This window comes from Protopterus annectens, chromosome 2.part0 (genome assembly GCF_019279795.1).
Source record: "Protopterus annectens isolate FY-2018-M chromosome 2.part0, PAN1.0, whole genome shotgun sequence".
Lineage (NCBI taxonomy): Eukaryota > Metazoa > Chordata > Ceratodontiformes > Protopteridae > Protopterus > Protopterus annectens.
The window spans coordinates 981497142-981524969 of record NC_056728.1 but is presented as its reverse complement, the minus strand read 5'-3'; the positions used below and the strand labels follow the sequence as shown (position 1 = coordinate 981524969).

The following is a 27828-nucleotide window of genomic DNA, read 5'->3' as shown; positions in this document are numbered from 1 at the left end:
ACATAATTTCAAACTGGCAAGCTGTACAACAGAGCCATTCAGAGCAGCCCTTGTTCTGATGCACAATGAATGCCTATGCATACCAGACCTGATCATTTTATAAAGGAAATTTCCAATAGAAATGGTGCTACTTTTGTGCTACACCACAAAAAAATGATGCTACAATACAATACCCTCAGTCAATAAAATGCTTAGTATCTAACAAGGTTGCTACAACTTCCTAGCTACTGTTTCAACTCTCATTTAAATAACTAAAATCTGCAAATTTAAAATATCTGTAGTAGCATTGATATCATTATACTGAAAAACTGTGGTCCGAATGGAGAGATGAAAATTCAGCAAACAAAGGAGAGTAGTGGTGCTGAAATTGAATTCATCCTGAAGTCTTGGTGAATACCTTCACGAGGTGGACCCTGTTTTCCTACAAAATCTCACCAACGTGACACTGATATATAGACTGTATTTATATAGCATATATCATGGGCAGAAGTAGGTCAAAAATTAAAAAAGATAGCTGGGTGCACAAGACCCAGGATAAAAAAGTGCCCAATCCTGGTAGGCGCACTGGTTCCAGGACTGGAAAAATGACAGTGTAGAATCCTCAAAATATGGAAACATTCCTACAATGGGGCCAGGCCAGACCCAGGGGGGAAGATGGCCTCCTCTTGTAGATGGAAGTTGCAGTCCACAAAAATCACAAAAACTGATAGGCCAAAGAAGAGACAAAGACAATAGAGTGGATGATTGAAGATAAGAAAGAAATGTATTGTTACTATTATGGAAAAAGTCCAGAATTTCCAGAAACAAGATATACAAAAAGATAAAGAGAGAAATTAGAGGAAAGAAAAATACTTGCACAAGAAAAACTGTCAGAAGCTTCAAATAAAAATCTGTGGTCATTAATACAACAGATTTTTGAAAAACAGTACACAGACCAAGAAACTTTGATCTGTTTGGAAAAAGAAGCATCTGAGGAAGTGTGAAAATATAAACAACAAAACCTAGACATTTTTGAAAAGTACAAAAAAGAAATATGGACATGGGAAAGAAAAAGAGATTTGATATGGTGCAATATTTATACAAAGGTGAAAGCATAATTAATCAACATAAAGAAGGCAGCCCCAAAGATATTTGATGAAAAATACAGGCAAAGGCATCCAGACATGGAAAATTTCACAATAAAAAATAATATCACAAAGGTGTAATGTGGAAAAGCAGATTAGTAAAGCAGAAGTGAAAATGATAGAAGTAGAAGTTATGGAGTGCCTGCGTAGTGAAGGATTTGATGTAGAAGCTCTAATACAGGTTACATCTCAGCATGATGGAATGAGTCCCCAAAGTAAGGAGAAACAGGAATATCAGGAGATGTCTGAAGAACTATGGACATGGGATAGTAAAAGACAGTTAATATGGTGTTACATCTACGCAAAGGAGAAGCAAAACTAATCAATACAAAAAGAGCAGCACCAAACATATTTGAAGAGAAATACAGGCAACTCTGGACATGGAAGACTTTACAATACAAAAAATAAGACAAAGAAAAAAAGAAGATTAGTAATGGAGAAGTTAAAGAAATAGAAACTGATGTTATGGAGTACCTCCAAAGTGAAGGATTCAGTGTAGAAAATCTAATTCAGAAAGCACCACAAAAGGATAGAGCAATGGAACTCCAAATTAAGGGGAAACCAGTGGAACGGGAAGCAATTGGTCAGGTGCCATATGAAGATATTTTGGAGCCTTCCACAGGAAACAAGTATAAACATCCACTTGAAGCTGGATGGCAAGGGAAGGAACAGGAAACTGTGGAAACTCTGACATAGTTAATGTTAAATGATAAGCCAGTGAGTTCTCATATCATAGATCATCAAGCAAACTACTACTAGAAGTCACCAACAGCTACAATAGCTTTGGAGATGCGCTATATAGTAGTTCAGTGGCTAAAAAATGGAACTCTGCCCCCACTAGCATTCAAAACACATCATTCAAAGCCTCCTTTAAAGACCTCATCAGGCAACATCTCAAGAAAAGTTGGCAGTGCCATGATTTCTCCCCAGGCTAGTGAAAGCGGATAAGGTATACATACTAAATCTAGAGTACTTGATAATAGTTTTCAATCTTACTCACAAACACTGGCTAATCTACAATGTATGTACTGTACCTGTGTACTATGTATGTATTCTACCTATGTTCCAAATTTCAAATGTACACCACAAATCTATTACCTTTATTTTTAAATTAATATTTTTTTTTGTTTGTTCTCTCCACTGTAACTGCTGATGTGCCGCATACCACTGTAAAAACATATGTCTTTTGTAATTTGTGTGTATACTGATCATGTCTAAATAACTAAATGTATCTGTAATTTTTCTTTGTGGAGCCTTTCTCCCCGAGCCTCTGCCTGAAAAAGGGCCTTTTCGGCTCAGTCAGACACCCCCTGTTAACAAATGTAAAATAAATAAATAAATACGACAGAACAATGGATGTCACAGTATGAAACTGAAGAGAATGTGCCACAGGAAGATGCAATATAATTTTCTATAGAAAGCCTGCAGGAAATGGAAAAAAAATGTGCCCTCAGTTTAGAAGAAAATGAGCTAAGAGAAGAGTTGCGTGACTTAAGAAACAGGCTACAGAAGGTCGATAAAACCCCAAAAGTCAGAGGTTTGATAAAACAAATGAACGCAATAATTAGCACTGTTCATAGAGATTCATATGATAAAACAAAAGTAAACAGGATATGTTAATGTGCAGCTAAATTAATAACTGATAAAGTTCTACCACAAGAACACAGGGTAGTGAGGGGAAAGGAAGGGGAGAAATCGAATATAATCATGGATGTATCGAATAGAAAAAACTATAAAGCAATTAAGACAAGAAGTGTCACTCTTAGAAGTATAGAAGAGGGAGCAGAACAAAAATACTTTGAAAGACAGATGTGATAAAAGCAATGCACAGTATTAGAACAGATCAGCATCTATTATGCATTATTGCAAATAAACATTTCAGCACAGGTAGAAAAACTTAGAAGATACGCAAATAAATACAAAGGAAAAATACAAAATAAGCAATCTATTGATGACCCAAAATAGTTTTATAGAGAACTGGGAAACAATGTAAAAGGAATTGAAAGACCACCAAAAAATGAAGAAATAGAGTTTGGAGGATTATCTATAAATATCCTGTGGAACCTAACAAAGATGTTAAATGGATAGAAGAAGAAAAAAGAAAGAATAAGAAGTTTAAAGGTACAGGATATGAAATGGGATGAAGTAACAGAGAGATTGAAACAAAGTTAATAAAAGCCTCATATTGGAAAACTCCAGGCCCAGATGCAGTGCCTAACTTCTGGTTAAAAATATTAACTTCTTTGCACGAAGATTTAGCCATGAGTAAGAACTATTTATATGCACACCCCGAACAGACACCAACCTGGCTAACAACAGGAAAAACAATGCTCCTACTCAAGAGTGAACCCGGAAGCTACCATAAAAATTAGAGACCAATGACTTGCCTTCCGACGACATATAAACTGTACACTGGAATTGATGCCGACAGTGTCTACAGTCATTTAGAAGAAAACTCCATTATGTCAATAGATCAAAAGGGCAATAAAAGAAAGTCATATGGAACAAGGGATCATTTGCTGTTAAATAAAGTCATAGTGGAAAACTGTAAAAAGCTGAAGAATTGGATTGACTACAAAAAAAATTTTGATTGTAACCCACGTTTATGGATAAAAAGAGTACTTAAAAATGTACAAGATACACCCTGCACTGATCAGCTACAGTGACCATGAAACAGTGGCAGACCACTCTGCAATTAAGCCATGATGATAAAGGACAAATTATTATTCCAGAGATAAAAATTCAAGGGGGGATATTCCAGAGTGACTCGCTGTCACTGCTGATATTCTGTCTTGTCCTTAACCCATTTAGCTGTCTACTTAACAGCTGATACCATGGCTATAATTTGGCTCACAGAAAACAACAAAGTGTAAAGACAACTCATCTTCTCTTTGTCAATGATTTAAAACTGTATAGCTCATCAGATGAGGAACAGAGTACAACTGCAAGTTGTCACAACTTTTTCAGAGGACATAAGAATGTAATCTGGTCTTGATAAATGTGCAAAAGCAACCTTTAAAGCAGGAAAACTGCAGCACCAAGAAAACATCAGAGGGAGTGTATAAATATTTGGGAATTGATGAATGATCAACAATAAAACATGAGCAAATGTGAATAAAACTTAGTAAGGAGTACTTTAGAAGACAAATTAATCCTGAAAACAGTGCTGACCTCCAGGAACAAAATCCAAGCTATAAACCAATTTGCTCTTCCTGTTCTAACTTACAATTTTGGAGTGATTGACTGGCCCCAAAATGTGTTCGATAGATTAGATAGGAAAACAAGGATGCTTCATGTTCACAAAATGATTTATAAAAATCAGTGCATACCAAGATTATATATTCCCCATCCCGAAGGAGGGATGGGCCTCCTTGAAACTGATTACATGTACAGATCTGCAATTGTGGAACTCCACACACATCTGCTGACCTCACAAGACCCAAATGAAGTGAAAATTTTGAAACATGAGGAGAATAAATCTAAGATGACTTCCCTGCTTAGGCTAGCAGAAGCGTATCTGCATCAAGCAGGAAAGGAAATTAAACCACAAATGGAAAAAAACGGGCAGCAACTCAATGTGCCAAAAAACAAAAGAAAGAATATAAGGTGAAGGACCAGATGAGAAGGCAAGAAATGTGGAAAATGCATAAATATAGTTGCAAGTACACAAAACGCCTAGATGAACCTCATGTTGATCAAGAATGAATGCAGGAATGGTTAAGGAGAGGCAAATTCAAACAAAGAGATGAAAAGTTAATATTGGCAGCACAAGACAGTGGGCTATGTACATGTTGGGTTACAAAGTCCATGGAACATGTAGGAGAAACAGACAAATGTAGGTTTTGTAAAACAGAATTAGAAACAGTTGCACACCTCATTGCTGGTTGCAACATACTAATGGCAGAAGGACTGTATTACTGAAAGGCATAATAATGTGGTGAGACTGTTGCACTGGGGACTGTGCAAACATTATGGTACTGAAGTGGCTGAAAAACACTGGAAATTGCCACAAACCATCATAGAAAATGATGAAGTATTCATCATATGGGATCATCCATTACCAACTGTTCAAAATATAGATGTTAGAAAACTTGATATAGTGGTCCAAGAAAAGAAGACAAAAGTAGCATTGATCATTGAAATTGCCACACCCAGTGACTACAGCGTCCTGCGTACAGAGAGACACAAAATCATAAAATATTAGGATTTGCAAGTAGAAATGAGAGCCATGTGAAAGAAAGATACCCATTTAGTTCCAATAGTAGTGGAAGTGACGGGTCTTACAAAAAGTGTCTACAATCATATATAGATATGCTACCAATACATGTAACTCCATACGAACTGCAGGAGGATTACTGGGCACATTACGGGTGCTGTGAACAGCACTTTTGGCTAACATCAAACATTGAAACGATATTAATTTCAAGAACTTTAATCGTACTTTGACTTAAGAATGGGGTCCATTCCCATCATGGTATTAGAAACCCAAAAGATTTGGAGAAATTAAAAAGGGAGAAACCAAAAAAATGCAATTTATTTCTATAAAATACTTTAGAAAACTAATACACATTTTTATTCTACACAAAAAGGAAACAACTTTACACTTAAAATAAGTATCTATGATCTACACGAGCACAGATTTTAAAAATCATGGACAGTATTTATTACCTGCACAAATCAGATGAAAAAATGTAGACTTTCTCTTTTTTAGTAATGAGTGGATGGAAAGAGGAGCCATCTGTACCATTTATCATATTACAGATGTCAGATGTCCACCAGTGCAAAATTCTAAGGAGACACAAAGAAACATGGAGAGTTCAGTAAGCATTTCATTTCAGCATTGCCCATCAACATCTGACCAATAACCTAAAAACCTTCATGCAGTAGTATATCCTTAACTTCTTATTCATCAGAATAGACAACCAGCATTCTCTACTACTAGGAAGCGTTCATGCCACCTTGTGCAGTGCCATCCCTCCAATCTGAAAAACAATGCTTTCCTTCACCATCGTTGATGTCATCTTCTTCAGGACATCCTATTACTTTCTGTCCTCTTTTGTAATAAAAGCAAAGCTTGTGAAGGGGAAACATGAAGCAAAGACAAAACCATTCTGACACAACCAGATGGAAGTTTGTTGGATGGACCAGAAAGAAAGAACAACATTTATATATACTGATTGTATAACCTTCAAACTTTATGATGGTATATTCATGAGATACTAGTTCTCTATGAATTTTTATTAAAACACTGAATTACGGATCTGCTTTATTTAGAATTTGAAATGTCCAAAATGAGCTGTTTTGTTTACTCATTGGTTATTTAACAACTGTAACAGAATGGTGTGCAGCATAACATAGGAAGCATGAATATGATGGGATGGGGTAAGGCCCATCCTACCAAATGAAAGAACATGAATGTTGTACTGTTATCTTTAGTTTTAAGAGGATTAAATGTTCATAGGTTCATACGTATCCTGTTCTGGCAACCATCCAACCCATCATCTAAACCTTCATGGCTTCACCCAACTAGTCCAGTCGCCAACCAGGATAAATAAAAACTCCAACAAGCACACTACCCTGGATTGGATACTAGTCAGTAAAAGCTCCCAGTCATAATATAACAGGCTGCTTGTCAGATAGCCTAAATGATCACTCCTCAACATTCCTACTCAAAAAACACCTATACCAAGCTAAACCTGTCATCTACCATCAAATACGTAAAAAACTAAACTTTAACCCACTCACATTCATCTCATCCCTCAAAGAATGTAACTGGCATCCTCTAAAGTACCTCAGTCTTGATGACACAGTTGAATTTTTTAATACTACCTTCCTGAGCATCCTTAATTGCCATGCCCCCATAAGACTTTATAGAACCAAAGCACAACCCTCCCCATGGCTACAGAAAACCACCAAGTCAGAAATTAAAAACAGGGATAAAGCCTGGGAGCACTGGCACAAAACCAAACCCCCCTCAACTAGACAGAAATTCCTAGAACTACGCAATAGAGTCAAAAAGCTAATAAAACAGGACAAATTCCAATACTACCAGTCTGCCCTAGACTCCTCCCAACACAACCCCAAACAATTCTGGTCCTCCATAAACTCCATCCTCCACCCAGGTAAAGTCAGTACCCCTCCTCTTAACATCCATCACTCTTCCAAAAATATTGCTACCTCATTCAACATATACTTCACACAAACCATACTATCATTAGCTAGACAACACAACCCCCCTCCCCTCCAACCCACACCTTCAACTAGTAATCTCTCCACTGTCTTCTCTTTTTCTCCTGTTCCTACCTCCAACATAAAAAAAACTCTTAACTAAACTTAAGCCCACCAAATTAGCAGCAGACAACCACCCAAGTGAATACCTACAAATCGCAGTTGATGCACTAGCCTATTCAGTATCCATCTTGATTAACCTATCTCTGTCAGAAAGTTACATTCCCAAACAATGGAAAGTATCGTAATAATTCCACTCCATAAAGGCGGCCCCTCCACAGAACTAACCAATTACTGTCCCATAGCTATTCTCTCTCCACTCTCCAAAATACTAGAGAGATGCATTCAATCTCAGGTCTCAGACTACCTCATTACTAACAACCTGCTTTCCAATACTCAGCATGGTTTCTGACCAAACCATAGCACCACCACGCTCCTCTGCTACTTTCCTAGACCTATCTAAAGCATTTGACATGGTCCCACAGAAACAACTCATCTCTGTTCTCAATAACCTATCCTTTTCTCAGTGAGTCATCAACTGGTTTCAGAGTTATCTGTCTGACCGCCAATAATCCGTTGTATGGCAGAATGATACATCTCCCCAACTACCTGTCTCTATAGGGGTTCCCCAAGGATCCATCCTTGGACCCCTACTCTTCTCTATTTTCACCAGTAATCTAGCCTCTGCCACCAAACTTGACACACTCATACAATACGCAGATGACTCAACCATCATCTGCTCAGCCCAGTCCCTACCCAAACTGCAAAAAGTCACATAGGAAGCCTTTTCCTCTGTTTAAACTTGGTTATCCGATGCCTAATTAATACTCATCCCAAACAAAACTAAACTACTCATCTTCCAACCCACCAAACATACTCAAACAACTCTCACTTTAACATCGCAGCAAAAGACAACACTATACACCCAACAGAACACACCAATTTGCTAGGAGTGGAAATAGATAAACTAAAATTTGACATTCACATATCCATGACCATAAAAATGTCCACAAAAATCTAGGAGCGTTATACAGAAATAAGCAACTTCTCACCAAAGCAGCAAAGATTTCAGTAGCAAATTCCCACCTTATCTCTTCCCTACTTTATGCCTCTCCAATATATACCAACCTAAGGCAATGCGATCTAAACAAGCTAGAGACCTGGTACAACAAAATCGCCAAATTCACCACAGGGGCATTCTACCGTAGTCACCATTGTCTCTCACTTGCTGAACTGGGCTGGCTTGAACTCCCTCACCTCCTTCAATGCTATCAACTCACACTCGCCCACAAACTAGTAAACCATCCACTAAAAGTCCCATCCGTCCAGAATCTACTCCAACCCTATCGTACCACCAAACCACTAAGATCCAGCAACAAAAATCACTTACAGGTCACTAAAGCCACTAACTCTACTGGAGAAGCACTATTCTCTTGTGCCATAGCCAAATTATGGAACTCCCTCCCACCCACACTTACCTCCATGCCATCACACACCCACTTCAAAACTTTACTAAAAGCGCACCTAAAAACATGCTGTCTATGCCCTTGCAGCTCCCCCTCTAATATCACCCACCCCATCCACCCACTACCTTTCTTTCCACCCCACTAACTACCTTGATTATAGCAAGCTCAGATGCTCATAAGCCTAACTACTTATTATACAGCAGGAACTTCTTATTGTAACAATTGTTAATGTCGGTTATGTACTTCGCAGATGATAAAGATTCTAGCTGTCTACTGATGTACTATGCTCTTCATCTGAAACTATATTAGTAATTAATTGCTATGTTGATCAAATTGTTAATTGTTATATAAATCCAATGTAACTACTGTCTGTATATTTTAACTGTGGAGCTTTTCTCCCCGAGCTTCCACTGAAAATGGAATCCAGTCGGACACTCCCAGTCAACAAATGTAAATAAATAAATAAATAAATAAAATGAAACACTGTGGCCACAGTTTGTGTGTTCCCTTCCTTCTTTTTTTAAAATAGGAAGAAAGAAATTACTCCTTTTTCTTATAACTTCATTTAAAGAGCTGTCAAAAAAGTATCTGGATACCCCTTTTGAGAAACATACTTTTAAGACCTTTACACTCCTCTAAAAAGTCTGTAAACAGTGCAATCACGTAAGCAGCTGTGAGACACTGTACTTTCAAGACTGCTTTGTTTTGGATGGTAGGTTGTGAGCTAATGAAGTGAAAGAAATAATTAGAATAGTGGGCTTCCTATAGATTTTAGAAACAATTTTTCTATTGACGTTATTCTTGACCGAGCAACATAATATGTAACAAAGAAATATAAATTACTCCTATGTTATGGGCAAATTGTAAAACATATGTTGTACTACTAATGCAGTCAAGAAAGTCTGGGATCGGGGGATCTGACAATGACTCCCAGTTTACAGATTACAAACTTGAATAGACATCAATCTTTTTTTTTTAGCCTGTAGGTCACAGAAGTAAAAAAAAAAAAAAAAAAAAAAAAGAAGCCCAGGACTAAACCCTGAATGACACACTAACATTCTTTGAAATTGTCTTTGCCACTCGCACCATGTGAGTTTGGTCTTTCAGCTAATTATCTATCCAACTTACCACATAGGGGTCAATTTGTAACACATTTAGTTTATTAATTATGATGGGGATGGTGTCAAATGTCTTGGCCAGATCAAGGCAGCCTGTGTATATAGTGTGACTATTCCATTGTTAATAGTTTAAATTACCTTTTCAAATAAGTTTACCAGATTCTTTAGCCGGGATCTACCTTTTATAAAAACAAATTACTGCAGATCTAGATTACAAAGACATGCATCCGGAGCATTTCTTCCCGGGCCTCTGCTGAAAACTGGCTCATTCCAAGTTGGACTTTCCCGGTAAACAAATGTTAAATAAATAAATATAGCCAGATGACACATTTTTAAAGTCTATGTTAATCAAGTCTGATGTAATGCATTCTATGAGCTTACAAATGAGACTTCTCAGGCTGATGGATCTAAAGTTTCTGAGGTCAGCAGTACAGCCACCTTTATGGAGTGGCATCACCAGTGCTGTATGCCGTACTTCCAGGACTGAACCTGCAGTTAGGCTCAGGTTAAATAACTTATGGAGAGGTTCCATCAGGGCATGTTGAGTACTATTTGACACACAGGTATGTATGTTTTCTGGCTCCATGGAGGAAATGTTCTTAGTTTTGAACAGCACTTTCATTACATGTTCTTAAGTGATGATGGGGGGAGGGGGGTTGAGAGATGCAGGTATTATATGACTTTAGATAGTCATCTCAGAAGTGAAATTGACAGTTTTCTAGCCAATAAATTTAGTGAAATGTTCACCACATCATAGTAGGTTTTGACGTTTTGTAGGAGTTCTGTATACTGAGTGTTACTTCTTAGTTTTCTAAATTAACTAAGGAAGGATTTGTAATTGCCCTTGGTTTCAGATGCCAACCTGAGTCCATGGCCTACCTTATAGGTTCAATGAAAGTTACTTGGCTAATGACCAAGGGCCTTTACAAGCCAAGCCATGTAAAAACCTGAGTAACCTCACTGATCGTAGTTAAATGGTCGTTAGCAGAGCAATTCTACGATCAGCACTGAATGACCCTGTCCATGACGAACATAGCTGCCACCTCAGCGTGAATTGACAGATACCCATCCAGTTGTCAAGGTTTTGCTTAAATAGGGTCATTGAGTACTTCACATGAAGCAGGAGCTCATTCCAGAGGAGTGTCAATCAGTGGAAGATGTCTCTCCAGCATGTTCTATTAATGTCGCAGGCTAGGCTGAGATCCCTGAAGTAAGTTACTCTTGTCCCATTTGATTTGCGGATGAGCAGAATTTCCATTAGGGCAGAGTCAGAAACGGCTCTGTAGGCAAGGCACAGGTCACCTCTCAGCAGCCTATTTGATACAGAGTATAGTGACAGGGCTTTTGGTCTTTTCATGCAAGTCATGTTTTAGAGGCCCTGGATTCACTTGGTCTGTGATCTCTCCAGTTGCTTCAGGTGTCTGGTGAGGTACACACCGAAGCAAGCACTGTATTCAATTAGTGGTCTGATAAGGGTTGAGTACAGTGGAGTTATAACCTCCCTAAGTCTGATGCGATGCCCTAATTTATGAAATGTGCGATGTAGAAGGGTTTTCTTACCACTATAGACAGATGGTGATCGAAGTTTAGATTGTTATCAACCTGTGTTCCCAAGTCTCACACCACAGAGTTTGAGCTTAGAGGGGTGCTATCTATATTATACTTAGCAGGGGGTACTTATATGCCAAAGGACAAAATAGCACTTTTTTTTGCATTAAGATTTAATCCATAACTTTGCCACTAATCATTTGTCTGCGTCAATCCCTTCTGTAATATGTTAACATTGTTGAGGCACTCTGTGATTGCGCCCAGTTTACAGTCATCTGCAAACTTGGTGAGCTACAGCCCATCGACCTTCGCCTGGACTTCAGAGAAATAGATTCCAAACAGTAGAGGGCCCAGCACAGATCCTTGTTGTACACCACTTGTAACTGATCTAATGGCGGAGGTGGACTTTCCAACTTTGACAGTGTGTATTCTGTCAGTGAGCCAGTTGGCTACTCATCTACTGATGTATGGGTTAATCCCCAGCTGGGAGAGTTTCTCAATTATACAGAGTCGGGAATTGTGTCAAAGGCCTTGGCTAAATCAAGATAGGTGGTATGTACTGTTTTTCCCTCATGCAGGGCACTGGTAACATTCTCAAAGAAGGCCACCAGGTTCAATAAGCAAGATCTACCCTTGACGAAACCAAACTGGGTTGGGTCAAAAGTTTGAAGGTCACCTATGTCCTTGTGTATAAGGTCCATGATGATTCTCTTCCATGGCCTTGCAGATCAGGCTGGTTAGGATTATGGATAGTACAGTTGTGTACACTTACCATAAATGCAGATGTTCGAGTGTATTCACTGTTGCAGTCATCACACTTGGATCAGTTGGCCCGAATACCAGAGTCTTGGGATTTCTGCGGATGCTGTCACCTCTTCCATGACATCAGGTCATCAGGGGTATAAAACATGCAGCCAATGGCATTACATCAGTTTTTCTTGCCCCAGATGTCAGGAGCCCCCAAAATAGGAAGTAATTACATGGTGTGGCTCACCTCCAGTAAAAAGTAAATACCATTGCCATGAGATATGGCCAAAAAAGAGCAAAGGTAAAAAGTATAGGAAAGTCAGTGGGCTGGAGGGAGGGTAACCAGAACTGCAACAGTGAATACACTTAAACATATACATTTATGGTAAGTGTACACAACTGTACTATGTTCTTTGTGTTTCATTGTTGCAGTCATCACACTTGGGTTGATTCCCAAAGCTGAGGAAGGGTGGAGGCAGTCAAGAAGTATTAGGGCTGGCTAGCAGGCCGTGTAAGACTGCTGCAGCAAATCCAGCTCTGGATTTAGAAAATATAGGTAAGTGGTAATGCTTGGTGAAGGTGTGTACTGAACTCCAGGTTGCAGCTTCCAGGATGTCCCTGATAGGGATCTCCCCTGAGAAATACTGTAGAGGTTGAGGTAGCCCTAGTGGAATGGGTTCTGATCCCCTGTGGGGTAGGTTTTCTGTGGTGCTTGTAGCAGAAATGGATGCAGTGTGCTATCCATTTGGAGATGGTTTGCTTTGAAATGGCCTTGCCCTCTGCACCTGTAGCAAAGCTGACTAGCAGCTGGTCAGATTTTCTGAACGGTTTAGTCCTGTCAAGGTAGAACCTAAGCTGTTTGTGCACATCCAAGGAGTGCAGGATCCTTTCCCCTTTATTCAGAGGATTAGGAAAAAAGGTTGGCAAATGAATGGATTGGTTTAAAGCCACACTGGATACCACCTTGGGCATAAATGAAGGGTTAGTCCTGAGGGAAACCCTGTCTGCATGGAAGATAATGAAGGGTTCTAGAGCCATAAGGGCCTGTAACTCAGACACTCTTCTTGATGAAGTGATGGCAAAGTGGGGCTGTTTTCCAAGAGAGGAATTTTAACTCTGCTGTAGCAGCAGGCTCAAAATGGGGAAGCGTGAGCTTCTCTAGTACAAAGTTAAGGTCCCAGGCAGGAGTGAAAGCTCTCCTCGGGGGGTCTTAGATTGTTAGCTCCTCTCAGGAACTGTTTGACCAGAGGGTGAGAGAAGAGGGGTGGCTCAGTATTGTAATGAGCTGAGATGGCAGAGGCATGAATCTTAATGGATGAGAAGGATAGGGCTTTGTGGAGCAGCTCTGCTAGATAATCTAGGATTTGAGGTAAGGTGGGCATGGCTGTGTCCTTTCCCTGAGACTGGCTCCAAGAACAGTATCTTTTCCACTTTTCTGAATAGGATTTCCTAGTACTAGGCCTCCTGGTCTCAAGGATGACATCCAGCACCTGTTTGCTGAGGGCTGCTGGTGATGCATTCAGGGAATAAGCCAGGCTGCTAGGTTCCAGGTTTGCAGCTGAGGATGCAAAATCTGGCCCTCCTGCTGGGGCAGCAGAGAGGGGGGGTCTGATGCAGGTGCTAAGGTGGCACTGTTGTCAGACTGCGTAAAAGTGGGTACCAGTGCTGGCATGACCAGTCTGGTGCAATAAGGATTGTCCTTGGCCTGTCCTGTTTGATCTTGAGTAGTACTTTTGAGAGGAGGGGCAGAGGGGGAAAGGCATAGATTGAGAGGTTTTCCCATGTAAAGGATAGGACATCCACTTTCCATGCTTGGCTGTGGGGAGTTCTGGTGCAAATTTTGCTCATTTTCTGGTTCTGGGGGGAAGCAGAGGTCCATCTCTGGTGTCCCCCACCTGTGCATTAGAAGCTTAAATAAACTGGGTTCCAGTTTCCACTCATGCGGGTCCATTAGATTTCTGCTTAAGTCGTGTGCCAGTGAATTCTGTTTGCCTGGCAGGAACTGAGCTTGCAGGTGCACTTTGTTGCTCAAGGCTGTATTCCACAGAGCCATGGCTAACCTGCAGAGTGGGTAGGAATGAGTTCCCCCGTGATTATTTATGTACCACATGACTGTGGTGTTGTCTGTCTTTATCAAGAGTTGTCCTGGACGTATAAAGTATTTGAAGGCTGCCAGAGCATTCTGTATAGCTAACATTTATTTTTGATTGATATGCAGGTGCATTTGTCCTGGGCTCCATTTGCCTTGAATGCATTTGTCTCCCATGTGAGCCTCCCATGCATAGTCTGATGCATCTGTTGTCAGAGTTTGGGCAGCAGGGGGTTGAGTGAAAGGGAGTCCCTTGTTGTGGTTGCAGGCCTCTGCCCACCAAAGGAACTCTGTCCTTAGGCAAGGAATGATCGGAATCACTGTTTCGAGGTCCTGAGAATGATGACACCAGAGATTTTTTAAGAACCACTGAAGTTTCCTCATATGCAGTCTTGCATATGGAATTAGGAGAATGCATGAGGCCATGAACCCTAGGTCTTGCAGTATTTTTCTGGCAGATAGCTGGGTTTGGGTGGCCAGTAGTTTGAAGTAATTTGTCAAATAAACTTGCTTTTCTGGAGTGAGGAATGCCATCTGGGAAGTTGTGTTCAAGCTTGCTCCCAGGAATACAATTTCTTGGCTGGGTACCAGATGTGATTTCTTTTCATTGATGGTATACCCCAGAGAAGTTAGGAGTCTCTTTACAAATGTCAGTTGCTGAAGTAGCAATTCCTGACTGTCCACCTGAATCAGGCAATCATCCAAGTATGGGTAAATTTGAATGTTTCTCAGTATGCAATGGCTGGAGCCAGGCACTTTGTGAATACCCTGGGCGCAGTAGATAAGCCAAAGGGAAGTGCAGAGAACTGATAGTGCATAGAGCCTGCCCTGAAAAGTAGATATTTTCTGCAAGATTCCCTTATGGGGATGTGCAGGTAAGCTTCTTTTAAGTCTAGGGTGACCAGCCAGGAGTCCTTGGCTAGCACAGGCAGCAGCTGTTGGGGTGTAAGCATTTTGAACTTTGGTACCACCAGGAAGGTGTTGAGAATTGACAGATCCAGGATAGGACGCCAAGAGTTTTCTTTACTGGGCACCAGAAACAGTTTGGAGTAGAAACCTTGTCCCCTTTGCTCTGCTGGAACAGATTGAATAGCCCTGATACTGAGAAGAGAAAGTACTTGCTTTTGGGCCTCTGCCCACTGGTTTGGGGGAAAGTCTGGCAATCCTCTTGGGGTTGAAAGTAAATGGAAGTAAAATCTGTATCCCTGGGATACAATGTTTAAGACCCAACGGTCCTGGGTAATATATTACCAGTTTTTTGCATGCAGGGCAAGTTTTCCTCCTAAGGGTGCAAGTACTTGGGCATGGCTGGGAAGGATGCCGGAGAAGTCATTGTGAACTTTTTCCATAAGAGGGTGGCTTACCACTCCCTGTTTTTGAGGTGGGAGCACTCCATTGTTTAGATCCGTGCATACCCTGAGACTGTAGTCTTTGTGGTCTGTTGCCCCTGGGTTTGGACTAAGAAGGCCTGGGAGGGACTGGAAGGGACCAGTTATTCGAAGGCCAATGCCCACTGAATCTAGGTGGCTGTACCTGTAAGAAATCTTTAACAGTTTGCATAAATTTAGCTTTTTCCTCCATCTTTTTAAGAACAACAACTGCTTTTGTGCCAAACATTCTTGATTTAATGGAGCATCTAGTAATTTTGCTTTGACATGGTCTGGCAAGATTTGTTCCTTCAGTCAAGCATGCCTTCTCAGAACAGACCCAGTGAGAGCAGCCCTGCAAGATGCTTCTAAGGCATCAAAACCACACTGCAAGGTATGTTTACCAACTTGGTTAGCAGAATGCATTAACTCTTGTAAATCTTTATTTTCTGCACAATCAGGAATCAACATTTTTTTTGTTTAATTAGTTCCATAATATGCTGCTGGTACTTCAACATGAGAAACTGGCAATTTAAAGCCCTGATGGCAAGAGTTGCAGAGGTATATACCTTCTTACCCCATCTGTCTAAAGGCCTAGAATCCCTGCCCGAAGGGGTAGGGTTTTTGGCTGTCGTAGTCTTAATGCCTTTAGGCTCCTGGGAAATGGTCTCTGGATCCGCAGTAGGATTTTTAAAGAGAAATTTGTGAGAGTCAGGTACTCTGTAGTACTTGTCAGACTTTCTAGGAGCTAGAGGTAAAGTATCACAGGTAAGACTTGATTCCATGAAGACATCATCTACAATATCCAGGACAGGGGGCTATAGATAGAGGCCTGTGCTGTGGCAAGTCTAAAAATTCCCAGAGTCTCTTTTTGACTATGGGTAGTCATGGCATTCCCAGCAGAAATGCTCTCTTAGGCTATGCAAGGTTTCACCGAAAGAAATGTCCTCTGGAGGGGAGGCAGAGGGAATGGAATCCTCTGCATCTGAATCCTCATACGTGGATAAGGGTATATCCTGGTAATAAGAGGGGTCACAGTGATCTGACTCATGGTCTGTAGAATCAGAAGGAAAAATCAGTTCTTTGTCTTTTAGAGGGGTAAGGCTGGCTTCCTCTAATTTAAGTAATAAGGTCTTCAGCCATTCTAAGCATTTGTTTTTGAGGCATGGGAGATTGAGAATGTGCTTTGGTCGTCGGTTTCCTAGGTTGTAGTGCGAACTCTGGCCCTGAGAAATTCAGTAGTTTTAGTCAAAAATGAAGTAGTTGGTTTAATACGAACATCAGAAGGCCTGAATACACCCTCAGAAGTCGGTGCCTGCACAGTGGCTCCAGACCCATCCAAGGTAGAGACATCCGCAGGTCCCATAGTCGAAGAAGCATCTTGCGGCATACCAGACTCCGAATGGGTCTCAGTAGAGGCCTGCAAATCTGCAGAAGTGGGTATCAGGGGCTGCGAAAACACCTCACTGAGTACCGGCAGACTGGCGACTAGCTTAATGGAAGTGTTGTTGGCAGTTTTGGACCTATCCGGTCTGTCTCTGTCTTTATCCTTACATTTTTTCAGAAGATCGGTAGTCCGATGGCTTAAAGTCATTTTGGAATGCGGAGAATGAGAGCAAAATAATTTAGCGACAAAGATAGCCAGACGAAGAATAGTTCGGACATTGAACAAGACACAAAACTGACAGAGAGGAACGTGGTGATCTGGGCCGAAACAGGTGAAGCAGTAAGAACGAAAATCTCTGTGAGGTATTTGCTTTCCACAGGCAAGACAATTGCTAACTTTTTCTGGCATCGGTTAGAGCAAGAAAAAAGGATCCCCAACGGGGTACTTAGCTTTGGAAGACTTCAGGTTTGAAACTCAAAAAATGATAATTTCAGGTAGTGGCCGATCATGCTTCTGCTTCAGGATCCCGCGCACAGGGGTGTAGCCAGGATTTTCAAATTTGTACTTACAGCTCCCAGACTGCTACCCCCTCCCTCCACAAGCCACACCCACATTAACACTGCTGACCATTCCCTTCATATTGCTGATCCCTGAACAGATCACTGGCAAGTATATGTTAGGGTAGTAATTACTTACATGATGCCTGAACATTTCATTCCAAAGGTGCATCTTCCGTAAGTCAAAAAACAAAATACCTTTCCATTCACACTAGGACAGATCAGTGTGCCCTTCCCAAATTACTCTTCTTTCCTTAACCCCTGTAGTGGCTCATTAGAGCTCCAGTAGTGCTGCGGACTAAAGGACCGGCAGGCTCTAGACAACACATGCTCCGCAGTGTTGTGCGCTGTAGGTACAACATATAGAGCTCTCCCCAGGTAACACCCAAGCTGTGAGCCACAACTACCTCCCTTCCTCCCGCATGGGTCACCTGACAATAGCTTTTCACTTCTATGGACTACACTCACACTAAGCCTTTGGAATAGCAAACCTTACATTCCCAACAACAAATACATTTTAGCTGGGCTCAGTCATACTGCCACTGACAATAAATGAAGATGTACCCATGGCAGTCAATCAAGTAAAAACTAAAGCAGGTGAAATTTACATCCTTACTACCCTACATGTGTATCTCAAGCCTTTGCTGAAAGGAAATTGGTTAAACAAGAAAATTACTCTAGGCCTCAGAACCAATGGAACGGTACATGCTCTAAGGTGCTTTTTGGAGTTTTTCTATTCTTATGGTCCAGTAATATTATGAACAAAATTATTGGAAAGAAATGAAAAGAGATTCAAGGAAGAAATAACTTTGCCCAAAGCTTAATGTTCAAAGATGACATGATACCACCCAATATGCTGAGAAGACAACAGCTTCTAAAGACAAAAAGCATATCTGCAAATGCAGGCTGCTTCCCTACCCTCCCACAAAATGAAAACATAGTAACTTAATGTATAGCTCTATGCTGTTAAATGCTGAAAGAACAAATGAAGACACTCGGGTTTGATTGTGAAAAATGTTGAAACAATTATTGTTATTATTGCATGCAAAAATAAATGCAACTGTCAGAAAGCCAAAAAACATTCTTGCTAAACTAAACAAGGAATTCAGAACTGGGATTAAATCAACCAAAGCCTAATATGAGGTAAAAATATAAACCCAGGTGAAAGATAACCACAAAGTATTTTTTTAACTGTGCTAGAAATCTCAAACAATGACTGTCTCTACAGTGAGCTAATAATAAATGATGTCACATATTTGCATCACTGGATATAGACAATCAACTGACCAACTAATTCAGATTGAACTTCATCCCCTCCCCATTCTTCCAATATTCTCACATCAAATACCTGCATCTATAACCCCCTCAGATCTCTCAATAATTTCTGAAGTTAGTACCTAAGGCCAAGAACATAATGTCTGTTGAGACTGGATAACACACTAGGCTGCCTACCGGTTAGTCTGAACCCGATATGCCGAACCCCCTACAAAGGCTATTCAATACCAATCTCAAAATAGGTTTTGCGCTGGAAGAATGAAAGACTGCAACAGACATTCCCTTGCATGAACATGAGACGTCAATGGGCTGAGGCAATTATATACACATAAGCCTAACTCGTCTCTTCTGGGAACCTATGTCAGAATGAGCTGTCCCTTGATCACCACGTATTCACTATTGTAAGGAAATCCTTTTTCATTGTACAGCTTATATCTAAAGGTATATCATTAAGATCCAAGCACATAACTGTTCACCTCTACTTGGCACTCATTAGACCAATCACTGAGTATAATGCCCCTTTTGGTATGTACCTGTTCAGACACTTGTCACAAGCGGATGCCATTTAATCCTCAAACATTTAGGAATTATTCCAAAGCAAACATCCAACTAGTGACTTTTACAATGGTGAAATTTCCATTCCCCCAAACCATGTGAACTCTGCTACCAGTATGGAATCGTTTACAGAATCCCTATACCATCATGTAAACAGCTGCACTGAGGCAGCTGTACCCACAAGGAATAAGCAGAGAACTAACTCAAATAACAAACCCACCTGGTGGAATCACAATATTAACAAGCTGTATGACAAAAGGAGGAAAACCATGGCCAAAACTAGGAAGTGCAATATCCAGCAAGGTGAGAAACCCCTCAAACTAATTAATCAACTCAGAAATCTTATCAAGCCCACCAAAGCCAAATTTGAAATATCCTCAAAGACAAAGGATAAACACAAGGCCTCCATCAGCTTTGTCCACAACCTCAAAGGTACTACTTAAAAGGAATCACAGGATATAGCAAACCTTCTTCTTCTTCTTTCGGCTTTTCCCGGTTAGGGGTCACCACAGCGGATCACCTTGTCCGCACATTGAATGGCAGTGGAGTTTTACGGTGTCGAGTTGCCAGCCCGGCGCCCAACCTTCCACAGAAGGCACACTCACACGCACACCTAGGGCCAATTTAGAGTGTCCAATCCACCTGCAGCATGTCTTTGGGATGTGGGAGGAAACCGGAGCACCCGGAGGAAACCCACGCGACCACAGGGAGGACATGCAGACTCCGCACAGAAGGCACCCCAGCCGGGGATCAAACCGGAGAACCTCTTGCTGTGAGGCGGCAATGCTAACCACTGCACCACCGTGGCCGCCCAGGATATAGCAAACCTGATGGCTGATAAATTTAATCACAATTTCACCCCTTCTTCCCCTTAATACCTCCCAGGTGACACCCCTGACCATAACACTCCTGACTATCACTAGCAAACAAGACTTCAATGCACTCTTCAAGGCAAAGAATACTACATCAATGGGCCCTGATAATATCCTGGGATACCTCTTGGATAGCATGAAATATGAGATATAAAACACTCTAAAATCACTGTTCAGCATTAGCCTACTAATTGACTTCATTCTTAGTGAATGGAGGACTGCAACAGTTAATCCTTAGCACAAGGTTAGGCCTTCTACTGACCCGGATAACTATAGACAATAAGTCTGATTAGCATTGCATGTAAAGCAATGGAAAGAATTATCATTGATATTTTAAATAAAGATGCAAGGAACCTGTTTTCTTATTTACTTCTACAATGGTTACAGATATTGAAATAAATAGCACAAGCATTGATAGCCATTTGATAAACAAACAGTCCACAATGAAAAACTTAGCATGGGCAGTAAACTTATCTGTCCTTGGAACTCATACTCATTGAAATGGCATGAAAACCTACATTAAAATAAAATGCATCTGGCAAGTGGAGGATTAAGTTTACCTTTGAGCTGTTTTCAAACCATAGGCTCCTTGCACACATTTATAGGGCCATGCACACTCGTTCTTTGATTCAGCTTCCTGATTTATTAAATTATATTATTTGTGTAATACAGCACCATTTGTTACAATGGTGTTTTAAATTTGTAGTTATGAACATTATTCTAGTAAGCAATGAAACAAAATATATAACCAATAATGACAAAACTACCCATTTCAGAAAATTTCAACCATAAAAGGCCACTCAAGCTTCTGTCATTACAATCCACCAATATTACTCAATAAGCACAATGTCTACAGAAGTAAAATTTAATCCAAATACTTCCACATAAAAGAGATCTGTAACAAAGAGGTTGCTACTGGCAAACAACTTTACATTTCAGTGTTTCATCTACAAATTCAGTGCCTGCTGCCCTTGAAGAATTAATTGCCTATGTAACATTAAAAAAATAGTAAGGTGGTAATATTTCAATAGGAAATGACTGACAAAGTGACAAGTTCATAGTTACTAGCCACTCCTTAAAATGCACCAAATAATCAGCAATCAAAATGGCATTGCAATATCAGCACTTCATCTACATGGTGTGGAAGTAGAATCCACAGCCTTCTGCACCAAAAGCAATTATGCTACTAACACTGCTTTCAAATTCTACAACACAAACAGTGACTGCCATTTGCTAAACCTAACAGTTAGTCGTACCATTGAAAACAGACTTAGCATAAGCAACAGTAAACTTATCTTCCCTTGAAACTCACAATTCCATGAAAATGAAATGAAACTCAGTCCCTTGAAAATGCACTGAAACTCTGATCCCTGAAAATGTACTGAAATTCAAACTCACAATTCCGTCAGGAGTCTGTTAGTTGGTATAGAGGATTCAGGCTCTTGTCTCCTGTAACCAAGTTACAGGATCAAGCCTGATCAAGTTATTTGACTAACCTGCCCTCCCCTTTAACTAGAGCATTACACACCATACCTCCATACCTCTCAACTCTTAGTATAAGAAATCTGGACAAAGCCTAAAATAATGGGGGGACAAAGACCCCAAAATTGGGACAGATTTTAAATATTGCTCTTACAGACTTACAAAGTTGCTAGAATAACAGCATTTGTCTTAGCATGCATTTTCTAAAGGAAATGAAGTCTAAAACTCAAATGCATGACATTTAGTTATTTCAATCCTCAGTGATTCGCCAAAAAACCACAAATATTGAGGAACAGGAAAAAATATGAGGCAAAATTCAGGACATTCTGCAAAAATCTGGACAGTTGAGTGGTACGCATATGTCTAAATCTCTTTGTGCAATAAATCTGGACACAGCCTGAAATAATGGAGATACAATGGCCCAAAATAGGGATCATGTCTCTCAACCACTTCAAGCAAGAAATCTGGACAAAACTAGTAGTAATGGGGGAACAAAGGACCAAAAATAGGGAAACATTTTAAATATTGTTCTTACAGAATTAGAAAGTTGATATAATTACAGGTTTTGCATTAACATGAATTTTCGGAAGGATATGGAGTTGGAAACTCAAATGTCTGCATTATTTTCTCACTTCAGTCCTCAATGGTTAGCCAGTAATTCGCAAAACCACAAATTTTAGGGGAAATGGAACAAAATCTGAGGCAAAATCTGGACATTCTGTGAAAATCTGGACAGTTGAGAGGCATGACAGGGATAGATTTTAAATATTGTTCTTTTAAACTTAGAAAATTGCTAGAATAACAGGAATTGTGCTAGAATATATTTTCTGAAGGATATGAATAAATGTCATTATTTAGTGACTTATTCCCTCTGTGATTTTCCAGAAAACCACAAATTTTATGAGAAACAAACCAAAACTATGAGGCTAAATCTGGACAGTTGAGAGTTATGTTAAAGACACACACATCCCTTCCTACCTTAGCAACACAGTCATCCCCTACTTCATACATCAACAAACGGCTAGTTTACATTCCATACACATAACTACTCTCTCATATAGCAACACAGACCACAGTCTTCTAATTTAAGAACCTTAAATCAGCTATATCAGCTGGTACAACTGTAGAAACAGTAAGCTTTTTGTGCAAAAAATGAAGAATCCAAGGAGGCAACATCCTGTTTCCTAGATAGGTGAGTATGTAAAAACATTTTTTAAAAACTGTTTGAATTCAGCATTAGAAAGGAGATATCAAAGAGTAGGCAAGCAGAAAATGGCTAGCAAGTGTATCCCAATAGAAGAATGACAGGCCACTGTACAGTAACTCATACAATCAATCAAGAACCAGGATGTTGGTTCTTTAACAGTCACCAAATAAAAATATTTTTTTCCACTTACATATGCATGATTTTTAGTAGATTTTCTCATCTCCTTGGGTACCTGTTGCACATTTTCAGAAAAAAAGGTGCCAAGGAGGTATCAAAAATTCTGTCATCCTGGCAGGTGACTGAAGAGTCTCCAGACAGGTGTAGATCAGACTCCCGCATGTTGTGTGAGTAAATACAGTATATGCTGGGAAGCTTGTGGTAGCTGCTCTTGGCTCAAAAGATAAGGGAGAACCACTGTTGCCTTGAGCAAAAAGAAGTCACTACCATGACTTTTGCAGAGAACTGTAGTTATTGTTGAAAGGTGGAAAAGCATGCAGGAGCCGTCCCTTCCATGGGAGTGAGAATGCATGTCTTCCACGTCTGTCTTCAAGAAGTGCCAGTGTGGAATTTCTTTAGCTGTCTGTTCTGAAAGGAGGCAAATACATCTACTGGAGGTGTTCCTCACTGCTGGATCAATTCTCAGAAGACTCCAGGATGACATTTTCATATATGGGGTTCTGCTAAGCTTGTGTGCAACAGTTGTTGCTCTGATGGCATGTATGAAACTCTAAGAGTCAGACAGAGCTGAATTGCTACATCCCAGACTATCAGCCAGTCTGCAAAGAGGGTAAATATCTGTGCACTAAAAATTAAAAGCACTACACCCTCACTCCCCACTGGCCCTTGTTTTCAATTATAAAGGAATTCCCAATATTATTCTAGCATGTCCAAAGGTCAGTTGTCAATCTCCTCTCCGGTCCAGCTGGTGAACCTGGGAATCTTGAGGCAATGTTACAACTGCCTCATGTACACAGACAACCCTCTCCTCCTCCCAACAAATTCCAACACATGTGAGAGATGCAACCATATAGCCAAACTGGAGGCTAAGCTCTCTCAACTCAGAACTGGCAAAACCAGTCAGGAGGAGAAGGAAACCACACTCACTACAATTCCATTCTCACATAGACCTACCACGACAGCAAACTAAACACATAATCACACAAAAACATACTCAGAGGCTCTAAATAAAGATCTGCCTAAGCAGCAGAGACCTCCAAAGCAGATACCCAAGCAACCGCTACCCCAAAACAAAACACGTGCAACACATATCTCACAAAGCCAGTGTGCCGAACAGTCACAGCCCTTAAGGCTAAACAACACACCTGATACACTTGTAATAGGTGACTCTATCGTCAGGCACACTGACGTCCTGCTCACCAGGCTGAACAAGGAGAAGGTCACGGTGAGCAGCCTGTCGGGCGCTAGGATCCACAACATAACACAAGCACTCAGGTCACTCCAAGGCAAGTACAAATATGACTCAGTCATTGTCCATGCTGGTGTGAATGACCTGAGACGTCCTTCCCTGGAATACATGAAAAGAGACATAGAGGAGCTCTCTGAGCATGTAGCCCAGGCCTGTATGACCCTCACCAAGAATGATGCCACAATATGAAGACAAGATGATCAATTTCAACAACTGGCTTAAGTACTGGTGTCATTCAAAGGGGATCCAATGCCTGTCAACCTGGGATGATATGCTCGACAAGCCATGATGCTTCGCTAGGGACAGCTTGCACCTGTCACCCCTGGGCTTTCGGATATTGGCAAAGGCTCTTGCTACCCCCATAGTGCCTTTTTTAGGCAAGGCTCAAAAGACAAACCCACCTCCATAGGTATCACAAGGGATAAGAAACTAAGAGTAATGCTACTCAACGCCAGAAGTCTAAACCTCAAGATGCATGCACTTGAAACTCTCCTTAGCATGGAGAACATCGATATCTGTGCAGTAACAGAAACCTGGTTCAGGGCTCCCGAGAGCACCCCAGCACTACCAGGTTATACCTCATACCATGCTTTTCGGCCCCAAAACTTGGACCGAACCACAAAAGGAGAGGGAGTATCGATATTCATCAAAGATACCCACACCTCCAGGTTGGTGGCAAAGCACGAAGCATCAGAGACTATCCATGTGCAACTAACAGTGGGTACAACTGCCTTCCAGTTTATAGCCTGCTACAGACAACCCTCCCAAACACAGGAACCCCATTCGGCCTTCCTGAGAACACTGGAAAATATGAAGGTCTCTCCAAACACCATTATACTGGGTGACTTCAACTACCCAAACATAGGTTCATAGGTTCATAGGTTCATAGGTTCATACTAGGCTATCTGCCCGAGGGCATTTACAAGCCTAGCCCATCGTTTTGTGGCTTACGCCACCCCTTTAGTATGGGGAACTATACCCATTATTTTGCTGTGCCTCTGTCGAGCAGTGACACTGAGGTAATCCCTGGGGTATATCTGCGATCTCCCATCCATTGGTCAAGATTTCTCTTGAACAAGGCCAGCGAGGTGCTCTGCCTCACATGTACCGGGATTCTGTTCCACAGCATAGGGAGTCTTTGGGTGATGAATCTATCCCTCCAGCACGTCCTATTAATAGCCGTGTCGAGGTTTAAGTCTCCAGCCCTTGTGGCTCTGATGGATCTAGATTTTTGAGGTGAAGCATATTCATCAAATCTGGGTTTAACATGGCCTTGTATGTTAGGCAAAGGTCACCTCTGAGCAAGGGGTAGGCGACTGAATAGAGCTGGAGTTCTTTCAGTCGGGCAGCATAGGATAGATTTTTGAGACCCTTTATCCTTTTGGTGAGGAACTTTTGTGGCCTCTCCAGCTGCTGCAAGTGTCGGGTCAGATACATTCCAAATGGGGCATTGTACTCAATCATTGGTCTGATGAGTGATGAGTAAAGGAGACTATAACCTCCCTTGATCTAGATGAGAATCCCTTCATGATAAGGTGGGCAATGTAGAAGGTCTTCCTAACTACTTTAGCTACATGGGTGTCGAATGACAGACTACTATCAACCTGGGTCCCCAGGTCCCTGATAACTTCTTCTGTGCTCAGTGGATTGCCTCCTATTTGGTAGCTAGGGGTAACCTTGTTTTTCCCGAAGGGTATGACTATGCATTTTTGGCATTTAACTTTAGGCCGTGGCTCTGGCACCAGTTATCCGTTTCTGTGAGACCCTTCTGAAGGATATCTGTGTCAGATGTGTTTTCTACTATGGCCCAGTTTGCAGTCATCTGCAAACTTTGTCAGCCATAACCCTCCTGTGTTTGCTTGTACTTCAGAAAAGTAGATGCCAAACAAGAGTGGGCCCAGGACTGAGCCCTGTGGGACACCACTTGTGACAGGCTTTGAGTCTGACATGGCGCCAGCAACTCTGACCCTGTGGGTTCTGTCACTCAGCCAGTTTGCAACCCATCTTGTGATGTATGGGTTACCATTTAAGCTGATGAGTTTTTCAATGATACCCGAGTGGGGTATTGTATCGAAGGCCTTAGCCAGATCGAGGTAGGCTGTATGGACTGCCTTTCCCTCATCAATGGCTTTGGTGACTGTTTCGAAAAAGTCAACCAAGTTTAAAAGGCATGATCTGCCTTTGACAAAGCCAAACTGGGTTGGATCCAAAGTCTGCAAATTCCCAATGTCTTTATTTATGAGGTCCATTATGATCCTCTCCATGGCTTTGCAGATAAGGCTTGTCAAGCTAATGGGCCGGTAATTACCAGGGTCGGTGGAGGCACCGCCTTTGTGAAGTGGGACCACAGTTGCAGTGCGCCACTCCCTGGGTACGTATCCAGAGGTAAGACTTTGATTAAACAGCTGTCCTAGCTGTGGGTTTAATTCCTCATTGAGTTCGTGGAGCACACAGCCGGGGACACCATCAGGTCCCATGGATGCTGTGTTTTTTGCTTTGGAGAGAGCAGTTCTCACTTGGGCGCTGGATATGTTTGGGGGGCTGCAATCATTTGGTATAGATATCTCTCCTTTTGGGGGGGAGGGGGGTGAGAAGTTTGCACTGAACCTGTCAGCCAGTATGTTGGCAATGTCTGTAGGATCAGTAATCTTCACATCATTTTGAACTAGTTCTGAGCATATCTGGGAGTTTCCTCCTAGGTTTCTAACATAGCTAAAGAAGGCCTTATGATTGTCTTTTGAGTCTTTAGCTATTTTTCTCTCGAAATTTGCTTTGGATGATTTTATGAGAGCTCTTAGTTTTTTACTTATAGTGATCAAGGGTGTCTTACCTTTTAAGGATTTTGCTCTATCTTGTAGTAGCTTCCTCCTTTTGTTGTAGAGTTTGTTTATGGCTGGGGTCCACCAGACTGGACGCTTGCCTTTGGTACAAAGAGTCTTTGTTTTGCTTGGGATTGCCTTATCCATGCAGTCCTGCAGGTGCTGGTAGAAGGCATTTGTAAGTGATTCAGCGGCTTGAGTACTGTTTTCCGCGCTCGGGGGCCTTAAAGGAGACCACACTAGTCTTTAGAAGTGTGAAGTCGGCTTTTGGGAAGTTCTTTACTGTGGTCTTTTTTATTTCAGGTGGGGGTGGGATGAGGACCTCCAGCGAGATTAGTCTGTGATCTGATCTCACCAGTGAGGGGTATACTTCCGGTGTTGAACATTGTGCTCCCATGTTCGTGATGATGAGATCAAGTATGTTATCTCCTCTTGTGGGAATGGTGACTAGTTGTTCCATGGCATTTGAGTTTATGAATTCCAGGAACTTTTGGGCTAGGGTGTTTGGGCTTGAGTAGTGTTCCCAGTCTATATTTGGGTAATTGAAGTCACCTAGTATGA

At 41.2% G+C, this 27828-nt stretch overlaps 1 protein-coding gene across 1 annotated transcript in view; it reads right to left on the bottom strand.

The window, feature by feature from the left end:
• The window catches only part of SCARB2 (scavenger receptor class B member 2), a 1439240-nt gene that overhangs the window by 1067945 nt on the left and 343467 nt on the right, over positions 1-27828 (bottom strand). The window contains exon 2 of the mRNA XM_044060371.1: positions 5793-5912. Coding sequence (XP_043916306.1) covers positions 5793-5912 — 120 coding nt within the window. The remainder of the gene's footprint in view (positions 1-5792; positions 5913-27828) is intronic.